General features: G+C 43.6%; 1 protein-coding gene across 2 annotated transcripts in view; it reads right to left on the reverse strand.

Annotated features, from left to right (window-relative positions):
• LOC110989184 (EF-hand and coiled-coil domain-containing protein 1-like) overlaps positions 1-18,391 on the reverse strand; it is a 35,153-nt gene extending 16,762 nt beyond the window's left edge. The window contains exons 1-5 of one of the 2 annotated variants that reach the window (XM_087135445.1): positions 16,853-18,391; positions 8,847-9,097; positions 7,771-7,979; positions 2,980-3,138; positions 2,369-2,548 (exon numbers count right to left, since the gene is read on the reverse strand). In XM_087135445.1, the coding sequence (XP_086991571.1) occupies positions 2,456-2,548; positions 2,980-3,138; positions 7,771-7,979; positions 8,847-9,097; positions 16,853-18,006 (1,866 nt within the window). In that variant the 5' untranslated portion in view covers positions 18,007-18,391 and the 3' untranslated portion in view covers positions 2,369-2,455. Of the gene's footprint in view, positions 1-2,368; positions 2,549-2,979; positions 3,139-7,770; positions 7,980-8,846; positions 9,098-16,852 lie in introns of those variants that run through there. The other variant, XM_022253367.2, reaches the window with a different exon arrangement.
• Between the last annotated feature and the right edge of the window lie 66 nt (positions 18,392-18,457).

Genomic DNA, 18,457 nt, shown 5'->3' on the forward strand with positions numbered 1-18,457 from the left:
GAAAACCGAGTGGTATAAAAAGATAAGTCATTGTATAGTTTCACCCCTTCAGAACGGATTTCCTGGTTTGCCTTCTTGTCGTTATATCGCCCGCGCCTTGCAAAATTACCGCCCACCCCTGAAAAGGCTTCTGGTGTTGTCGCATCAAAGAATTAAACAAACAAGCCTTGCACTCTACAATACAGACAATTATCCAATTGAAATATGACTCATTCTCTAATTTCCCATGAGTTTGTATGCTCGGCAGTTTCTAGATATCGGCTTGATTGTGTTTGGTCATTTATTCCGCTTGGATGATCCTCGATTTTGCGGCGTTTGTCGCTTTTTTCCTCAGTAATTCTTGTTTGCCACCACACAATTTTTTCTATTCCTTATAAAGTTAGCCGATTTGGACTGATTTTGTGGTGGATTACAGAGCCGTTGGCGAAGTTGGTTGTGAAAGCTTTCGACCCAGCACTTATCTCATTAGACGGTGGGTGGCATACCCCTCTGTCATTGTTTGGGTCTGTCTGGCATGTTAGTCGTCTGTACTGTCAGGCTGTTTGGTTCCCTATAGCTCACTGTATATATAGCAATCTGGCTGTCTGTCAGTCCCGAGGGGCAGCCAGCACCCTGGTGGTCTTCAAATCCGTCAGTACAGTGTTCAATTACTGGGAAAAAAGCCTTAACAAGACAAAAATTAGTTGCTGTTTAACTTTTTAGGACGGCCATGGAGGAGGGAAACTAGGCTTAATACATGCCTTGTGTTTGCACCTGAATTTTCTCATTGATATTATTTTAATTGATATTTAATTTATGTATCTCGCGCTGTGTAACAATTTAGATATTAAATTTGTCGTAAACCCATTTCTTTATATTGACTAACGATAGATTAACCTACAAAGTCAGCCTTTCATGAAGAATTGACTTGCTCACATGAGAAAGTTTTTGAGGGCAGATAATTTTCAAATGTCAATTCCCATCGTGAAAATGCCTTTCACTGTGTGCAGCACTACAATGCAGACCTAAACAAGTTCAATTCAGATAAACGACTGACGTCTCCTTTGTGCTTTGTTACTTCACGAACCTGTTTTCACAGACAACTCTCCTCGGGAAAAGATTCTATCCTCTATATGTTGTTTCACGTGATCAATTATTTGCCAATGGCTGGAGGAGAGACTACTAAGAAAAACATAGGCAGCCTCTTTCCTGTTCAAAATGACGGCCGAAACGCTGGGTTTGCGAGATGCCTTGACGGCATATTTACCGAGCATTTAGCGCGGATCCTCATGCGGGGAGCTGTTCATTTTTCTTCTCTCCCTTTTTTTTCCAGATAAGAAGATTTCTGGATAGAACCCTCGGGCTGAGATGAGCGCCATAACGAGCAATCAATTAGCAGGGCAGCCCTGTGAAGCTGTATGGGCGTGTCTCTTGGCGTTGGCTAAGGCCGAAATCCACACAAGAACAATACAAGTAGAGAGCCTGGTAAACGAACAGCACTTGGTATTGCGAATCCTGTTCTTCTAATATGTTTTTATATTACAAAAGTGATTTCCTGACAATATTAAAGATTTTTTTTTAGCTTTTAAGCTTTTTTCCGAAAATGTCGTTCAACGATTTTACGACTAAATATTTAAAAGCCAGAGAAAGCAATGTGTGACTTTTTACACTCAAAATAAATAAATAAATAAATAGAAATTGCAGCAACTGGATTAGAATGATTTCTGTGCCGCCCTTCTGATGTTGTTGCTCATGCGTTTATTTACGAGTATTTTTTTAAGTATTCAAATTAAAGTTTACCAAAGAAGCAGGGCTTATTAGAACTACGTTGGCGTTTTGGCTATGGTTTCAATCATGTATAACTTGTCCTACATTGTTCAAGACGGTTAAGTGTTCCAAAGGTGTATGCACTGGTCACTATTTTAAATCGCCTTCTGAGGCTTTCGATGTTTTTTTTTGGGGGGGGCGTGGTGTTTTGTTTTTGTATATACTCACTCTTTATACTCACTCTCACTCCTGTCTACGTGTACATGTACGTTTGAAGTGATTCTCAGAAACACAGAGAAACAGTTGATGTGATGCTTTCTTGCATTTTACTCTTATAAATTCTCCAACTCTATTATTAACTTAGCCAGGAGCCATTCTCTGACACCCCAAGAATCCGTCTCGCAATCGAGCCGTGTGAGATGGCCTAATTTCTCCACCGTTGGAAGCCCAAACAGCCCCGGGTAAAAGCCACACCGAGCCCCGCTGATGAAATTAATATCGCCGGAACAGTCCCTCGCTTCGCCATCTTTGCTTTGGGGCATCGCCGAAGAGATCCCGGATTGAAATTGTACGCCACGCTTGAAGTGAAAATTAGCCTGGACCCCCGCGTCTCGAGCGATTCCATCACCATGTCTATTCTGCGGGACGGGCAGAATCAGGCTAGGGATTTGCCAGTGGATCCCGCTGGATTATGTTTTGATATTGTAAATTAATTTCGCGCTCTTGGCCTATTGAGTGGAGGGTGATGTGTAAAGGTATGCAGCGCGCAGCGTGTTAGCCGATGACGGCCAATAAGGTTGACCTATAAAAAAGAGAAAACATTGATCTCTATCACTGTCGTGGTGTATGGTTATCTATGAGTCATTTTATGAACATGGCCGAATTTCTTAATATTTCCTCTCGAAAGTCTGAAACATCACAATATCATTAGCGAAACGCGTTTTAAACATACTGCTATGTCAAAACGTGTCCCAACAGTGCCCTGCTTATTTTACTCCACCAAATTGTCAGTTTCGTAATTTCCCCCCAGTTTTATTTAACTTATATTTACAGAAACTAAGACCACTGATAAAGGTAGCCCAGTGCCCGTGTGTAGCGTAATCCAACATCCATTCATCGTTGTCGATGTAATCGTTCGTGTCCTTCCAAGAATGACATTTTAATTGAGATACATATTAAACCAATAACTGCTGTGTTCATGAAGTTCTGAAAAAAAAAATTCAGAGAACTGACCAGGCTACGGAGTTTGCGCAGTAGCGTGATGACCTCTCCTACCGTGGACTCGATGACCGACAAGCGCACTCGCTCCGTCTCCAGAGACTGGATCTCCGTCTTGTACTGTTCGTTCTCTTGCAGTTTGGTGTTCAACTCGTGCAATAAATCGGCTCGGATCTGCAAAATCAATACAGAAGGCAATGCCAAACAATTCCAACTTTTCGGTCTGCTTGATAGTTTGTATTTTTAGAGATAATTATTTGATAGAGTAAACGCCGAAAAACGTTATTCATGCCAGATAAAAAATACATTAAGGAGACCGGATGTCACGATCTGCTGTAATATAAATTTAACTGGACATAATTGAAGCTAGGATATGCAAGGGCAAATTGGTAGGCGATGTTTTATTTTCATTGCTCTTTCGTAAAATGGGAAGCCCTTGCAACCCCTCCCCTTTTCCGAAAAACGGTTTTCTGACAATGAAATTGCTCGAGATTTTCCTTAGCCGTGACCTAAACGTTTAGAGTATGTTACTTGGTTTATCGAGAACATGTCTTAATTGGTCACTTTGTTCTTTACTAGGAAGTGAATGAAATGTTCCAATCCGCCTTTCTATTAATCATTACATCACTCAGACGAAAGTTTTACTGACTCTGGTCGAATCCTAGTTTTGGTTGAGGCCTGTGAGCCCAATTTTTGTAAGGGTGTTGAATATAGTTAATCCCACTACATACTGCCTATTGCAGGTAATGTAAGTGAGCCCTGTGTGGCATGCATACAACTTTCTTCCCTTTTTACCTCAAACACGAGATAGTCGTTCCACCTTCCCGCTTCGGCCCCTTTAATATGACTGCCCTACCCCCTCAGTTAGGCTAAGTCCTGTCATTCATATCTAAAAAAACCTTCCAGATCTAACGGGGAAATTATCTCAGGAAGATCAGGCTGGCGCGCAATCCAATAACCCAGTTAGCGCAGTCACACTTGGAGCAATGTGCATGGCGCGGCCCGAGTGCAAGGCCCCCTAAACGGGCGGTGATGTTTGAATGAATTCACGATCCAGTCTGTTCCCGCCGGTACCCGTTACGTACGGCTGAACGACAGTATGCTTTATTTAGACTAAACGATGGCTGTAAGCAGGTATATCTGGGTAGGAAACTCCTCAGTCGCCCCAGTTTCTTTTATTTATTGCACGGATGGCTGTGTCAACTGTTTTTTTTTTAACCACAATACCGCCTTGAGCACAAGAACCCCTCATCACATGAAAAGAGCCATGTTGGTCGGGAGTGTTCATTTTGTTGGTAGCGTGTGCATTTCACAGTCATTCGTAAACCAGCGAAGTGAAGTTCCTACCTATAGAACCTCCGTTGTTGGGAAAACTGCGCCCTCTCTTGGTCCAGGTTTGGACCCATAAAGTCTCAGATAAATCTGAAGCCAAATGTCAAAATATTACTGTCTTTCAAACTACAAAGTAATATGGGGATACGAAGTTGCTAACCTTTTTTCTGAATTTCCCATTATTATTTCTAAAGAAAGAAAGTCCAATAATCGATGAAATCCTGGATGACAGGGTGAAAATCCACACCTAATTTAATCAAATAGATCGGACTGTCAATTTGATTCATCATTGGTGATTGAATGGAGTTTCAATACTTTTGGAAATAACACGAGAGATGGATTCGATTGCAGAGCTAGTGCCAGCTAGGCTAGTATACCACAAGGAACAATTCTGCCTTGGTCTGCTTCTAGCGGCCACGCTACGGTACATCGATCCCGTCTGTTGCCGGTCGGTCAGTTTTTCCCAGTTTCGGTTTTTTTTAATTTGATAAAACGCAGAATACCAAAGACATTACAACAGAATAAAGTCATGCATGCGCCGCCATGCATGTTACGAACCAAAAACGGTGATTGCTGGAAAAAACTGTCCTTGAATTGCCAACCGGAAATTCGTGTAAAATTACCTCAGTTTTTGGTTGACTCTGGTAAAATATTATGATGAATGTCTGGGAAGAAGTTGAACAAATGTAGGAAGCTAAAGCCGTCTTTGGCACCCATATACGTAAAGTTGCAACATTTTAACATTTATAGGACAATTCTGCACGAATAATCAGTACAGTATACAAGGAAAGTGTTGCATTGCAAAACGAAACGGATTGCAAAATTTTTGAGCAAAATCGGAAGCCACATGAAAACACAATCAGAACAGAAACTGGATTGGTAGGCCAAAATGGATATTGTGAAAGTAGGTGACAAAAGCACTCAGTTACAATGTTAACATTATTTCCAAATCTGCTATTGCTCTACTTATGTCTTCTTAGCCTAAGTTACACAATGTTACCCAAACTAGGCGAAAACTCTTGCTTAATTAAAGGGCAATCGAAGCCCAAGCAACCTACATGATTGAAACTAAAATTAGTAATATAGCGATAGTATAAATTATTAGTCAATGTACTAGCAATTTTAATAAATCTTCGGGAAATTTGAATGAACGGTAGCGAGAAATGCACGTAAAGTGTGGAAAATGTAATTCATTGTAATTTTGTCCCTTTGATATCTCTAATCAAACACATAAAGCTACTTCCTTCGGTAATTGACTGCCGCTCGAACCGAGGTCTACCGGCTTAAGAGGCTAATTGGCTCCCTGCAAGTCAAGTGGAAACTAAGCCGGCGAATTGGCCTGGCGAGTAACCGTGTTTGGCCGCGCCGAGAACCATGGCCGATGACCACCCCTTTTCGTCACTTTCCCGATTCGGTGCCAGCACAGGGATACCATCGATTGAAATAATATGAAGGAAAGTACGAACATCTGGTAGCTGGCTTGGCTGGGAACGCATCTCTGTCGGAGCTTTTCCCGTGCTGTATGGCAAAATGGGCTCTTGCATATACTGGAAGGCTGCTGTATGTGCAGCATTTTTAAAAGTTCAATGAAATAAGTACAAATCTGGAATATAAGGTGTGATTTGGATTTGAACAGGCTGAAATAATTCTTTTTTATTTTGATCTGAAATATCAATGCTTTATTTAAATGTCATCTGAAATAAAGATTCTTCACTTAACTCTCTTCTGTGATAATCTCTCATTCATTACACCAATTCCCACCTTTATATTCAGCTTTCGTTATTCATTTTGTGCACTGGGTATAGTTATAACCCCCGCGTTGGGGCTGAATTTCAAATTTTCCCGCGATACCAGATGCAAACGTCTAGGTTTAGCTGCCAATGGGTAAAACGCCCATTCATGTTGTATGAGATCTTGGGGTCGATTTTCAAAGTTGGAACTTGCATATTTTACCAGTCTCGTGGAAATCCAACGACACTAAAAAGTGGAAATCCGTGCTTTTGCCACGTTGATAAAAATAAAACTACTTCGATTTCATGGCCCACCATATTATGCAGATAATCATCCAAATACAAATCTGGTAACAGAGCGTCCTGTAATATACAAAAGAATGAATAATTCTAATACAAAATAACGTAAAATTATTAACTTGGGGTATTTTTCGACCTTATTTCGATCAGCATCGTTCAAATCCACTACGTTTTTATTCAGAACAGACTAAAAACGATGCTCTCTCCTGGGGAATTCTAACAAGTCTGCTCTCTGTGCGCCTAAACATTATATCGTTACCCGTGGCCTATTGACAAACCCTGTGCACCTGCCAAACTGCAATAACACGCCGTCTGCTCCCACCGTCTACACTCGGTGTCAACACTCGAAGTAACAACAGGCAGTAGGGAAGGTAGAGGTGGGATCTCACGAGATGTCAGGAAACCGGCATGCTTTAGACTTCATCCAGTGAGTCACACTGCCGGCGTGCACGCGTGATGGGGTGCACCGTTTCTTTAAAAAAGCGCGGTGGGGGTGTGTTCCAGACTCTGCAGGGCAGTGCTGACGTCAGTATGGAATCTCAGACTCACACTTGGCATGCATTAGCGGGTTTTTGAGGTGCAAAGTTAGAAGGAAGATTAACAGGTGTGTAAAAAGCCCCATTAGAGGAGTGATCCCCAGTAATAAAATCTGGATCCTTCCCTAGACTGACGAGAGCCTCTTTCCACTATTCGGCTTATAGGACATGCACAATGTGGTCAGGCATTTCTTTGCTCTTAAGTAGTCGAAATGCCTCCATGCTCAGTGGCGTAATTTTTCAAGCAGAAAAAAACACAGACAGCGACTTGTGTCCCAGAAGTAGACTTTGATGCTGTGTTTTGCGTATAAAAATAATTCAACCTGTGGGCTTTGATTTCGACAGCAAAGCTACTGATTCTGGGAAATCTACGTAGGGGGGGTCTTTGAGACTTGAGACAGAAAAGCGGGAGCTCAATTAGCTAAGAGACAAAAACAAAGGAAATGGTTCAGATTGGAATTTTGAATTGAGAGCATACCACACCTATACTGTGGGAGCACCTTTCATTTTTTTTGTCGTGTGAACGTTTTTTAAAGTACGTTTGAACCTCAGAAAAAATACCTTTTCGGGGATCACTGGGGACACGTCTAAACCTCCACAGTAATTTGTGCATAGAATACCTCAATGGCAATGAATCTTGCCTCTTTTTTCGCTCATGGCTTGGGTCAACGGTATACCGAGTTCTGTATCTCATTCTGTCTCTGCTGCAAATTTCTAACTCCAATGTAGAGTGTTTTTTTAATGGTTCTCTGACTAGCGAGTAACGCGAACTTCACGAAGAAAAAAATCCCTTCCTGTACAATGTAGAAAAGTTTGGTTCAGAAGTTCTTTAGGATCACATTCCAAACGATTTTCCCCTGCTGATCGTAGAAACCAAAATCCCCAAATTGTCACCATCTAACCCTTACCTGCTTGAACTTGCCCTCCGCTTGGCCCTTCTCGACCTCAGTCTCCAGCAGGTGCTTCTGCACCTGAGTCAATTTGATCAGCCAATCAGCGTCGTTCAGTCCTCCAGTCAGTGTTGAGTTTGCGCAATTGCCATCGGTGTTGTTGTTGTTAGTGTTGTTGTTATTGTTGTTATTGGCCTCTTCCTGCCAGGCCGATTCTTCGTCAGATACTACATACAGATGGAAATATTTCTGACATCAGCTGGTTTAAGTCTTACCAAACCGACTAGGAAACACACGACGTTGCGTTTCATAGATATAGTTTTACCTCGACCCTGTCTTGAGAACACATTAGCAATAGACAAATTTCCAGATCGATCTTTTAAAACTTTTGGAATATGGCTTGTCAGTATGAAGTATTTCTCTAAAACATCCAGAGTGTATGACTGGACTGGCTACTGTATAAGTAGAGCTGCACCTGCATAGTGATTAAAGGGAGTTAATTTGTGAAAGAGTCTCAAACGGATGCAGAACAGACCAAATGCGCAGATATGGAAGACGCAATATGTTTGCAGCAGCACCATGGCAAATCATCCTTCTGAATTGGTTCACTAAAGAACTTTGGTTTGGTTTGGTTCATTTCCATACATCATAATTAGAACATAAAGAAACAATGTTACTACAGAATGAAATAATAGATGATAAATGGCGGATACCAGACAGAAAGCGAAACGCTTATTGGTGGCATGGTTTGAAGCAATAAGGTTGTTCAGGCAAATTCGGTGACCAGATTTGGAAAAAAAATTCTGCAGTGATATGAGTCTCTCGAGAAGGTTCGTGCGCTTCTTATGTCCTTAAAACGACCAAGTTAATACGTGCTATGGTATACGTCTGGAATGCCAAAAGGCACTTAGGGCCTACGCGTTACGTGTTAGAGTGGTTCCATCCTACAACATAAAGTGGGCTCTGAATAATTGGGAACTTCAGGAAGCATCTTTGTATAATGGGTAGGGAATTCAACTACTGAAGTGATGTTCACACATGCACATTTTACATTGTACAGGGCAAAGTTTGGGTTTGCCAGGGTAACAACTTACTGCTGCCACTTCCCAGCGAGCTGCTATCGGCTTCGCTACCTGCCGAGGTGGGTGAACCCCTGTCGCTGTCAGACGCGCAGCCCGAGTCCATACCGGCTAGGGGATCGCCACCAGAGTCCTCGGATGATCCACCAGACTCTTCCGAAGAGCCACCGGACTCTTCCGAGGTCGAGATCCCGGAGGCCTCCGAAGCACCGCCAGAGTCTCCCGAGCACTTGGTGGAGGGTTTTTCTTTAGGCATCGGTTCTTCGCTGCGGACAGAAGGAAACAAGTATTGAGGGATTCTGTTTCACAAGAATACAAGGGAGGAGGCGAAAATTATCAAATGCTACTAAGGATTTCCTTGGTATCGGACTCTGCGTCTATCAGGGCCTTGACCATCGTCCTCTTTGGTGGAGGGGTTGATGTCTTGACGTGAGAGGGCTCTCACAACACAGAACGACCTTGTTTGCTGGCAGCCCAGGTTACCAGTGGCTGTGACGAAGCGAGGCAGAGCTGATCCGACCATGACGTTTACAGTGTTAGATATTGTGCTTGTCTCAAGCTGTGCCTATTAAGTCGATGAGCTGACTGACTGACTACCAATGACTTCCAGGAAAGAATTTCTCTCTTTCTTTATGTAAGTTAGCTGTAACATAAGGATCGTCGCGGCCCAAAAGTCACAGGAGATAACATTGTGTCTGTTGTTGATGTCTGAAGTGTCTTCGGTGTCAGTGTTCACGTAGTTGTCTTTCCGTACCACGTTTGTTGACGTCGAAGTCTGTTTGACGTGGCAGACAGCGCTCTCGAATGGTGACGGCATCCGTGTCTCAACTGTCCTTATTTTATTTCATTTTTTAATCGTTTTAGCTACTGTTAGTGCACACAGATCCAACCAAGTTCTTTCACCCATCCCAAAGTAAAAAATCTCTCAAGGTTGATGTGATGCATTAGTTAAATGCACGTTTAGGCGAACGGACTGATGGTCACAGTTACAAAACATGCAAGAATGAGGATTCGAGCCAGAATTCGTTTGCAACATAGATCAGCTTCGATATCGTTTTCTTTGCTTCCTACATTTTCAGTACCAACAGCCACACCGAAACCGCACTGCCCAGTTTTCGAGACAGTGCACTGTTGTGATTCATACTGTACTGGATTCATTTTCAGTGTGCTCGGTGGACTCAAAGAGGACTTGACTGCAAGCAGCGCTGAATTGTTAGAATATAGTCTTTTTAACGTATTGTGATACAGATATCTGGAGCTTCCCGTGAAAATGCTTTGACAAACCAATCTATCTAAGATGAACAAAATCTGGAGTCAACTTTCGAAGAGCAAACTTTCCAAAAATCGGGACAGAATGAGAGCCGTACATTTTCCGCATCTCAGCTTAGGGCGGGTTTGCATCTGAATTATCTGCACGCTCGACTTGAGTGATTAATGCGCAAAATAACTGGGCAAAGATTTTCAGGGCGTTCAATAAACACCCAGAAACTGATCTCGAGCAGAATTCGGCCAAGGCCAAACTGACGGTGACTCAGACGGACCAGTTTCGTCGGGGGGGGGGTGACTGGGGGTGAATCACCTGAGAATCCGCAGGGAGATGCTGCGTCCTGCCGGTCGGGGCCTTAGCCAAAATCTAGAATGATGCGTACACGGACTGAAATTGTGTGACAAGCGCACAACGGATAGAGGGGATTGAGGAGTCTGCGTTGTGTTTTGTTTTGGGATAAGAAAGGCGAGAGCCGTTGGAGGGATAAGCTTCGGACTGAGTCAGAATAAAGGGAAGTGATGATGACATTGCCCCTTGCGCTGGGTTTACCGATGAAGGGTGTTTCGAAGCAGTGGCGTAATTGGGCCGAACAATTTCTCAGCACATCCGCAGGTGCACACATTTGGGGTTGGGGAGGGGCCCAGGGGTGAGGACATCCTCTACAGGCCCTACCCCTTGCGCTTTGTTACATTTAGGCTACTGCTTCGCAACTGTTTGCTTTGCTGTTTGTGCCCTCTTGGACTTCAGTCTCGACACTTTTGTCATATCGTCTAGTTTTTCTTTGTCCTTCATCCCAGACGGCCTCGGAGGACGCAGCGGGGCACCACCTGGCTGATCTCATCCGCTTCCTTCCGATTGCATCCTCGGACAACGAAAGAACCGATCGAAATCACGCGGTAACTGAGGCCCCTGCTGAGTAGAGACGCAGCCGGCTTGTCAGCAGACTTATGTACGCAATGTCCCTTTTTAAATACTCTTTTGTTTCTCCTCGTCCAATATGTACCTAGCAGGAAACGTCGGCGCAAGGCTAACGCAAGTCCCCCGTACTAGCCTGGCTTTGAATAATTTAGATGCCTCTTTCAAGACGGTTTAATGTTGTCAGTCTGGTTCAGCGACCGCTTTCGAATCATCGTAGCATTAGTGTTTTAGCGTGTGACCTTGACATTCACTATTGAAACAATGATCTGTGTCAGAGTGAAGGAGCCTGCGATAGATGCGGATAATTTCGCATGTAATTGGAACACTGGAAGTTTTTGGCACAATACACTTGCACAAAGTAATGAAAAACGTATTGGAAATGGCTTTGGTTGTCAAAATAGTGTTCAAAATGTTGGTCAGTATGCTTGTGTTGTTTCTTTTAAACAGTTCTCGCATCAAAGAAGACGGATGGATGAAAATAATTTTGAGGAGTAATGCGACAATCGATCTACTAACTCTCTTGTTCTGCAGCGTTTTACATTTTACATTTTATGTTTTCTGTGCGAATGAGACAGTTCGATTTTCCAACGGCGCATGCCCAAACAAGCGCGTCCGAGGTAATTCGGGAACAAGAGCACGCGCGTGCGATTGTCTGCCCTATCAGCGCGGCCGTACACCGCTTCACGCGGGCGATTTGTTCCCGAAAGACCCTGCCTTTTTGAAATACGGGACTGGTTCATTCACTTTTGTATTCTCTTTTTTTTTTTTTTTTGGTGTTGCATGCGTCACAAGAATTTTTTTATGTAGTTTTGAACCCTTATCAAAGCTCAAGGCCGAGTTTCCAAACATTCATTTCAGATTTGACACCATCCTTCATCAAATAGCCACACTCAGGTCCTTCTCAACAAGGTAATTGGAACGCGACAATTAATATGTAAACGTGCTATTTCCGACACCCAATCATAACCCCAGTGGTTACTGCATGGCCTTGGAACTTGCAGCTGCGCCCCCGCGGGTATGACTGTACGGCGGGGTATCGACCCAAAAAACGGCCAGATGCCTCGTTCGATGAAGTAGGCATGTCTCCGGAAAACGGTTGAGGCAGTTTTTCAAGACCATAAGCTGTAATGGTGTAACTGTGGGGAGGGAATGGCACGTACGTGGCGCACAATGGTTGTCTGTGTCCTCCTTTCCCTTTTTTGAAATCTTAAACACATAATTATACAGACGGCGGTTCATTTGCTTTCGGTACGCTTTGAAACAACAGTGCGCTTTGCGGCACAAAATTACATGTTTCTGTTTGAAAAGCAGAGATGCCCGTGTTCATTATAGGCCCGTGTCGTGTACTTCGTAAGAAAACACAGAATACATGTAATATATTTGTTGTGTGGACAGATATTTTGTTATTCAGCTAAGTCATAATGATGAATTGAACAGATCGCTGGTCGTCGCATCCTTGGCACAAAATAGCGGTAGAATTATGACAAAGTAAAACTCATGTGAATTTCATTAGTCAAATGGAATGGTTGCAACCGTTTTGTGTCCGAGCCAGGACTGAACGATGCCATCAAACTGAATAGAATTAGTGGAGAGGGCTGCCAACTGAGGTCGACCGTACAACACATATTTAAAGCCCTTTTGTTTCTGAAATGATTGGCAGTAGCGCGTGGCGTTTCATTAAATCGATCTGAAAACAGCAAAAGACGTATCAAAGACAGACACAGTAATGATTGCTTCCTGTGTGTGGGTAAATACACGAACAACGTGACCAGAGAGGAATGGCGTGTCCAGATTTTGAGGGGGGCGGCAAAATAGGGATTTTTTTCTGAAACGATGGTCGATAGTCTCCAATTCGTCACAGAGCCTATCTAACCCAGCAGAAGGTGGTGGCATATACCAATGGGGCAGTGTTCACATTTCGATCCTTCAAAACACTTCTTTGAATAGTTGCCAACATTGGCCAATATGTAACATGTATTCACCATTGTCATCCGAACTACTAACTGCAGTGGTTTCTAATCAAATTTGGGTAAATAAATCGTTGCTTAGAATTTTTCAGGAACGCATTTTATAGTGTACATGGTACTCATTACAATTCATTTGGATACCTTTAAAGGGAGGAACAGTTCTGTTTTTGGTTATTTAATTTTTTACACAGAGAAAAGTACGGGACAGGTGTTTCACTCCGGACAACGAATCCGGAAATTAAATCACAACATTCCTGTACATCGTTTTACCAGCGAACTTGAACAATTCGGAAAATGCATGCCCAGCACATTCCAACCTATAACTGGCAAGGTGTGGTTTGATCTTGATGGGAAGAGCAAACAGAACAAACCTGTTGAAAACCTCGTTCCCAGATCTCGCCTTAACTTCAACCAGAACGGTGATAATTACTGTGCTGGGGGTTAACTATGGTCTCATTGCTGCGATTGGTTACAGTATCGCAATTAATGTGATTGCGCGCTTGATGACTTTAAATTTTCACGCGGCTTACTTTAGTCACAGATGCCCAGTGTGAAAGGAAGACTTGTGTCTCCTACTTGTCGATTTGCCTCTTTTGTCTCAAAATAGTCGCAGAACCAGTCACAGAACTCGAGCCACACGACTTAAATTGACCCCTTGCTGAGGGTCGTCTACACAGTTTCCATCATTTGCTGGTTGTTGTGACTGCTATTACCGAAGACATCTTAACAGGGGGATTCGTGCTCGTTAAAGCGGCCATCGGATCATGATCATTTCACACCGCTTACGGTATGAAAGCGATATCTATGTTTGTCTGTTCCGTTTTAATGCCAACTTCACTTTTCATTGTTTTTTTCTTGAGTCAACACGAATCATCGTGAAAGCCGAATCACGCGACGCAAACTGCACCATCAAAAGAGCTGCCGGCCGCGTGTGGCGAAAATGTTTGCTTTTCGGGCGATCCATTTTTTTTTCAAGAATCCATGATCTTCCCTTATTAATAGTCTGTCCGTTAAGCTATTAGATGGTACATTCCTTAGCTCCTGGGTACGATCGTGCTCATGCATTTTGGTTCCAGGTGACTGTGGGCATAAACTCAGATTTCGAGGATACGAAAAAACTCCCAAGTTACATTTTGTTACAATTCTAGTCAGGTTCCTTCAGATTACGAGTAGACTATGGATAAGAAACAGATTTCCAAGTGACAAAGAATAACTCTCTTCACGGTATATATTTTCTCTCACAACTGTAGCCAAATTCCTTCAGATGTTTCATGTTATCAGGGGTGGCATTACACGGTGTTAAATCAACACTGCCCGGTATTAATACACGACCAATCCCAAAGCAAAGCAAATTGTTAAGTTTACATCGAGATTGTTGCAAAGCTTATTTCGTTATAGATGACGTTTCCAAAGCCTTGTGGTTTATAAAGTTGGCGTTGTCCCAGGCTTGCTTCTTTTAATTTGTTTATTTTGTCTGAGTATTTTTCAGAAAATATCACAATATATAGACCATCCTACGGCGCAACGGCCACTAATAATCACCACGAAAGCAGCACACCTGATCAGTCTTTGAAGGGAATTTATTCATCGTTCACTGTACTTTTGGTGGGCTTTCGGCCACGTTTAATGTGGTCCACCCGCGGGCATAAAGCCATAAAGGAGTTGTGTTTTCCCCTAGTTCTTTTCGGCGGGAAAGCACTCTAGTACTTCGTGTGTGTTCCAATCGAACCGGAATAATTAACTGTCTGTTGTGTGCAATCTTTCACGCTCCATAAGTGCTTAAAGGCATTCAGTTCATGTTCGTCTGACAGAAAAACACAAATGCGTTTTTCGCTCATTTTTGAAAGGAAAGGGATATTTCTACTTTGCACGCTTAACTGACCGTCCTGACACTGTTAATTTCTTGTGTCTTACGCGCTAAAACCACATTATGTACAATCCCCATCCGGCCATTTAAAACTGTAGGAATTGAAGGGAAAATACCTTATTGCCGTAATTTCAAACCTGTAAACGTGAGGCAATCTTGCTCTCTGTGCTCAATGAAAGGATTTGGGGCTTTGACAAGACAGAAGAGGAATAAAGAATTCATAAACAGAAAGTTGGTTCCAATAAGGCAGAGCTGGCGTTGATCTTCAACAGGGAAACGCCGAGACTCAGATGAAAGTTACCGCCCAATGGCGGCCAAAGCACGCTGACCAAAATTGTGACCCACTCTGTGAAAACGAGTCTTAAGCTGCCAGAGCCACTTTTTGAGCTTTCATTTGTATTGATTTGTATTCGAAAGTCAAATGGACCTTTTTGTTTTGATGTATCACTAAGTTTGGCATCCTGATGGAAGTGGATACTCCATGGTGAAAAATGCTGTGGAGTTCCTATTGATTTACACTGTGCAAAATTATTCTAAAGGACCTCCAAACTAAATGAAGCTACCAATCAATCATTAATAATAATCGCGTCTTTCCAAGACCAATCATTCCCAACTAAACAGAAAAAGTGTCCTCCATTCCTCCACGGAGTAAGTGCCACACTCAGTCATACTCAGTAGCACCACAGGGGCTACCCGACCGATTCTTACGCCGACGGTCTGACGATATTGGATAAAGATGTTGCAAGTGAGGCTGAATTTGTTTGGGGTGAAATCAGAGGAGACGAGACGACAAACTAAGGCCACACTTCTCAACTCAAGAGAGAACATGGTGGTGCAGTGGCTTTTTACGTCAGTGACTCAGCCATGTGCGCCAAAAGCAGCATATGTCGGAAGCGGGAAATAAAGCTTCCATTTCCTGAATACAAGATAAAGTTATCTTGTTAAAGACGACGGAACGATTAATTTCAAAGCTCCTGCTTATTGCTTCCACTCTGTTGGAATATACATTTTGAGGCAGCACGGAATATTACGGCAGCCCTCAGCTCAACGGTCACTGAATTTCTTTGGACGCTTTGGACAATGATACCTTGCAAACGTTGATTCTTGTCTAAAAACGGGTATAGGCTGAGAAACGCCAGTTTCAGTGCTATTTATGAAGTTTCTACAATAAGTGACGACACTCTGGACCTACACAACTTGAGTTGTATTAATTCACACCTTTAATATTTGTTTCCACCACTGATTGACTTCGCAAACCTTCCAGTAAGTATACGAGGCTCTTCACGTAAAGTGTAGAGGGTCTATCAAGTAACTTCTCTTAGATGTACATTTTCTGCAAAATACTCGTCTTTGTCTGAAAACTGTATGACCTCTACACTGTAACGTGTAATCTCTTATTTTCAGACAACTGAGGGCGCTGTTGCTTTGATGTCATTCAGCGAAGATATTATAACGAAATTTACAGGTGTTAAACCGCTACCCAAAATTTGATCATTGAAAACATGTCCAAGAAAGGGTTGCTCCTTGACGTATTGTCAAATACTTAGACAACTATGAACCACGAAAAAAAGACCTTTAGGTCAGAAAACATGGAGGGAGTTTACCATAAACTTCTCTGTTTTAAAACAATTGACTGCTTGGTTTTAAGTCCAAGAATATTACAGAAAAGATGAGATAACAAGTCAACATTATATTAATGATTATCAATGATACTGCAAAGCTATAAATAGGTACCTGGTATTTATTGCTGATCAACATATAGCTGATCAAATCTACGAACACAATACGTAATGGCTATGTGGATTATGGTTTTGATCCTGGCAACTAGGCCATTAAAAACGTGTGACAATAAACATCTCAGTCGGTAAAATGTTAATTCTTCCAACTGCTTTTAGTTTCTAGCCCCCTCCCTTTAAAAACGACCAGTGCGGCTGTTTTATCCTCAAAACCTGTCTCTAAATTGGTACGCCATTTATAACATCCTTAAAGATGGAAATCTTACCTGTGGCGTTGCTTCCATTCAGCCAGCTGTTTTGCTTTGGTCTGCACGTCCTCCATCCCCTCTATTTGCTTCTCTAGCTCACGGACCCTCTCCAGACCCCGGCTAAGTGTTTCCCTGGTAGAGCACAGACGCTGAGCCAGCGACTGCCGCTGACCCAACAGCAACGACCTGGCTTGACCCAGGTGGACCTGGTCCCTTCTCGATTGCCAAAGATCTGCTTCCAAGGACTGCGTGTACCGGATTGCCTCCTCCAGTTGCCTGTCTCGATCGTCCCGGAGACGGCTCAGCTCTCGCGACAAGGTGACTGCATTCTGTGGCCGTATGAAGGAATGTCCAGGGAGCTTTGGTGGCAGCGGTGGGAAAACCTGGTGGTCGTCCTTCATCGCCATCTGCATCTTGCGGAGGGACACCAACAGGGCCAGGTGGCGTGCATCGCTGCTCTGCAGGGCCTGCCGCATGTCTTCAATGATCTCTCTGAGGCCGTCGTTTTCCTGCTGCAGCTTCATCACTTCTCGCTGATTTCTTGTACTGATTTCTTGTCTTGTACACCGGCATTCGGTAGAATCAGAAGTCCCCGAACTGTTCAGGCCCTCCAAGGGTGTACCATTCAGGGTTGGAGTAACTGCCTCTGACGTGTCGTCACCGGGAGTGCAAGGCTTGCCCTGCTTGAACATGACAGAATGGTAGATCTCTGTCACCGGTCGCTTTTGGAAGCACTCCGTGCACATGGTGCGTATGCTTAGTCCACTCCGGGGCAAGACACGGACCTCTGCTTCCACAAACTTCCCCTGACTGTCCCATCTCCTGGAAAAGTAATCCTCGGTCTCTTCTCCTATAAAGCACTGCACCAGTCTGGAATGAAACTCTTTGAATGTCAGTTCTGCGATTCCCCCCGGCTCCTCGGCCGCTGGACTCCTGCCGCAGTCTGGACAACCAATCACCTCGCACAGAAGTTGGAAGTCTGAGATGGACACCCGGTCCTTGCCCAGTAGGTCCAGGTGATGGAAAATCTCCTGGATGTACTGGTCAATGCCAGTGGCAAGAACGACGACTTCATTTTCGATGCCTTGGTCAAGACCGAATGCGTAAGCCAAAGCGCTTACCAGCCACTGGGACCGGCGGGCGGGAACAATAAACGACTCTGGTCTTTCCATGTCCCAGACTTATCTTTTATGCACAGCATAAAGAATTCGATGCAGTCTCAAAAAAGAACTTCGTTCGCGGTTTGTGCTCACTTATATATGGAGAGATATATCTTGTGTAATGAACACTCAAGCACTAGAAATACTGCACTACAGGTCCGGAGCATGTGATCGCGCACACCGTGACTACAATCAAGCACTCGGCAAAATGCTCGGCACTACCAAGTGTATACTGATTATCACCCTTACACGGCGATAAATGCCCGCTGGCGTTATACAACGTGCGACCGGCCGCCCGCGCAGCTCTCCCGCTGCGTCCCCCGTATTTATGAATGGATGACTGCTAAATTCGCAGGCTTGATGAGCCGTGCTCGTATATTACGGGGATCAGCGAGCAGTGCAATTAACGGGATGATGTTCACCGTTTGCTCGTGTACGGTTCGGCGTGTGGTGCATGCTGGCG

Source organism: Acanthaster planci, linkage group LG04 (assembly GCF_054643075.1).
Source record: "Acanthaster planci isolate LZ-2023a linkage group LG04, COTS_SCS, whole genome shotgun sequence".
Lineage (NCBI taxonomy): Eukaryota > Metazoa > Echinodermata > Asteroidea > Valvatida > Acanthasteridae > Acanthaster > Acanthaster planci.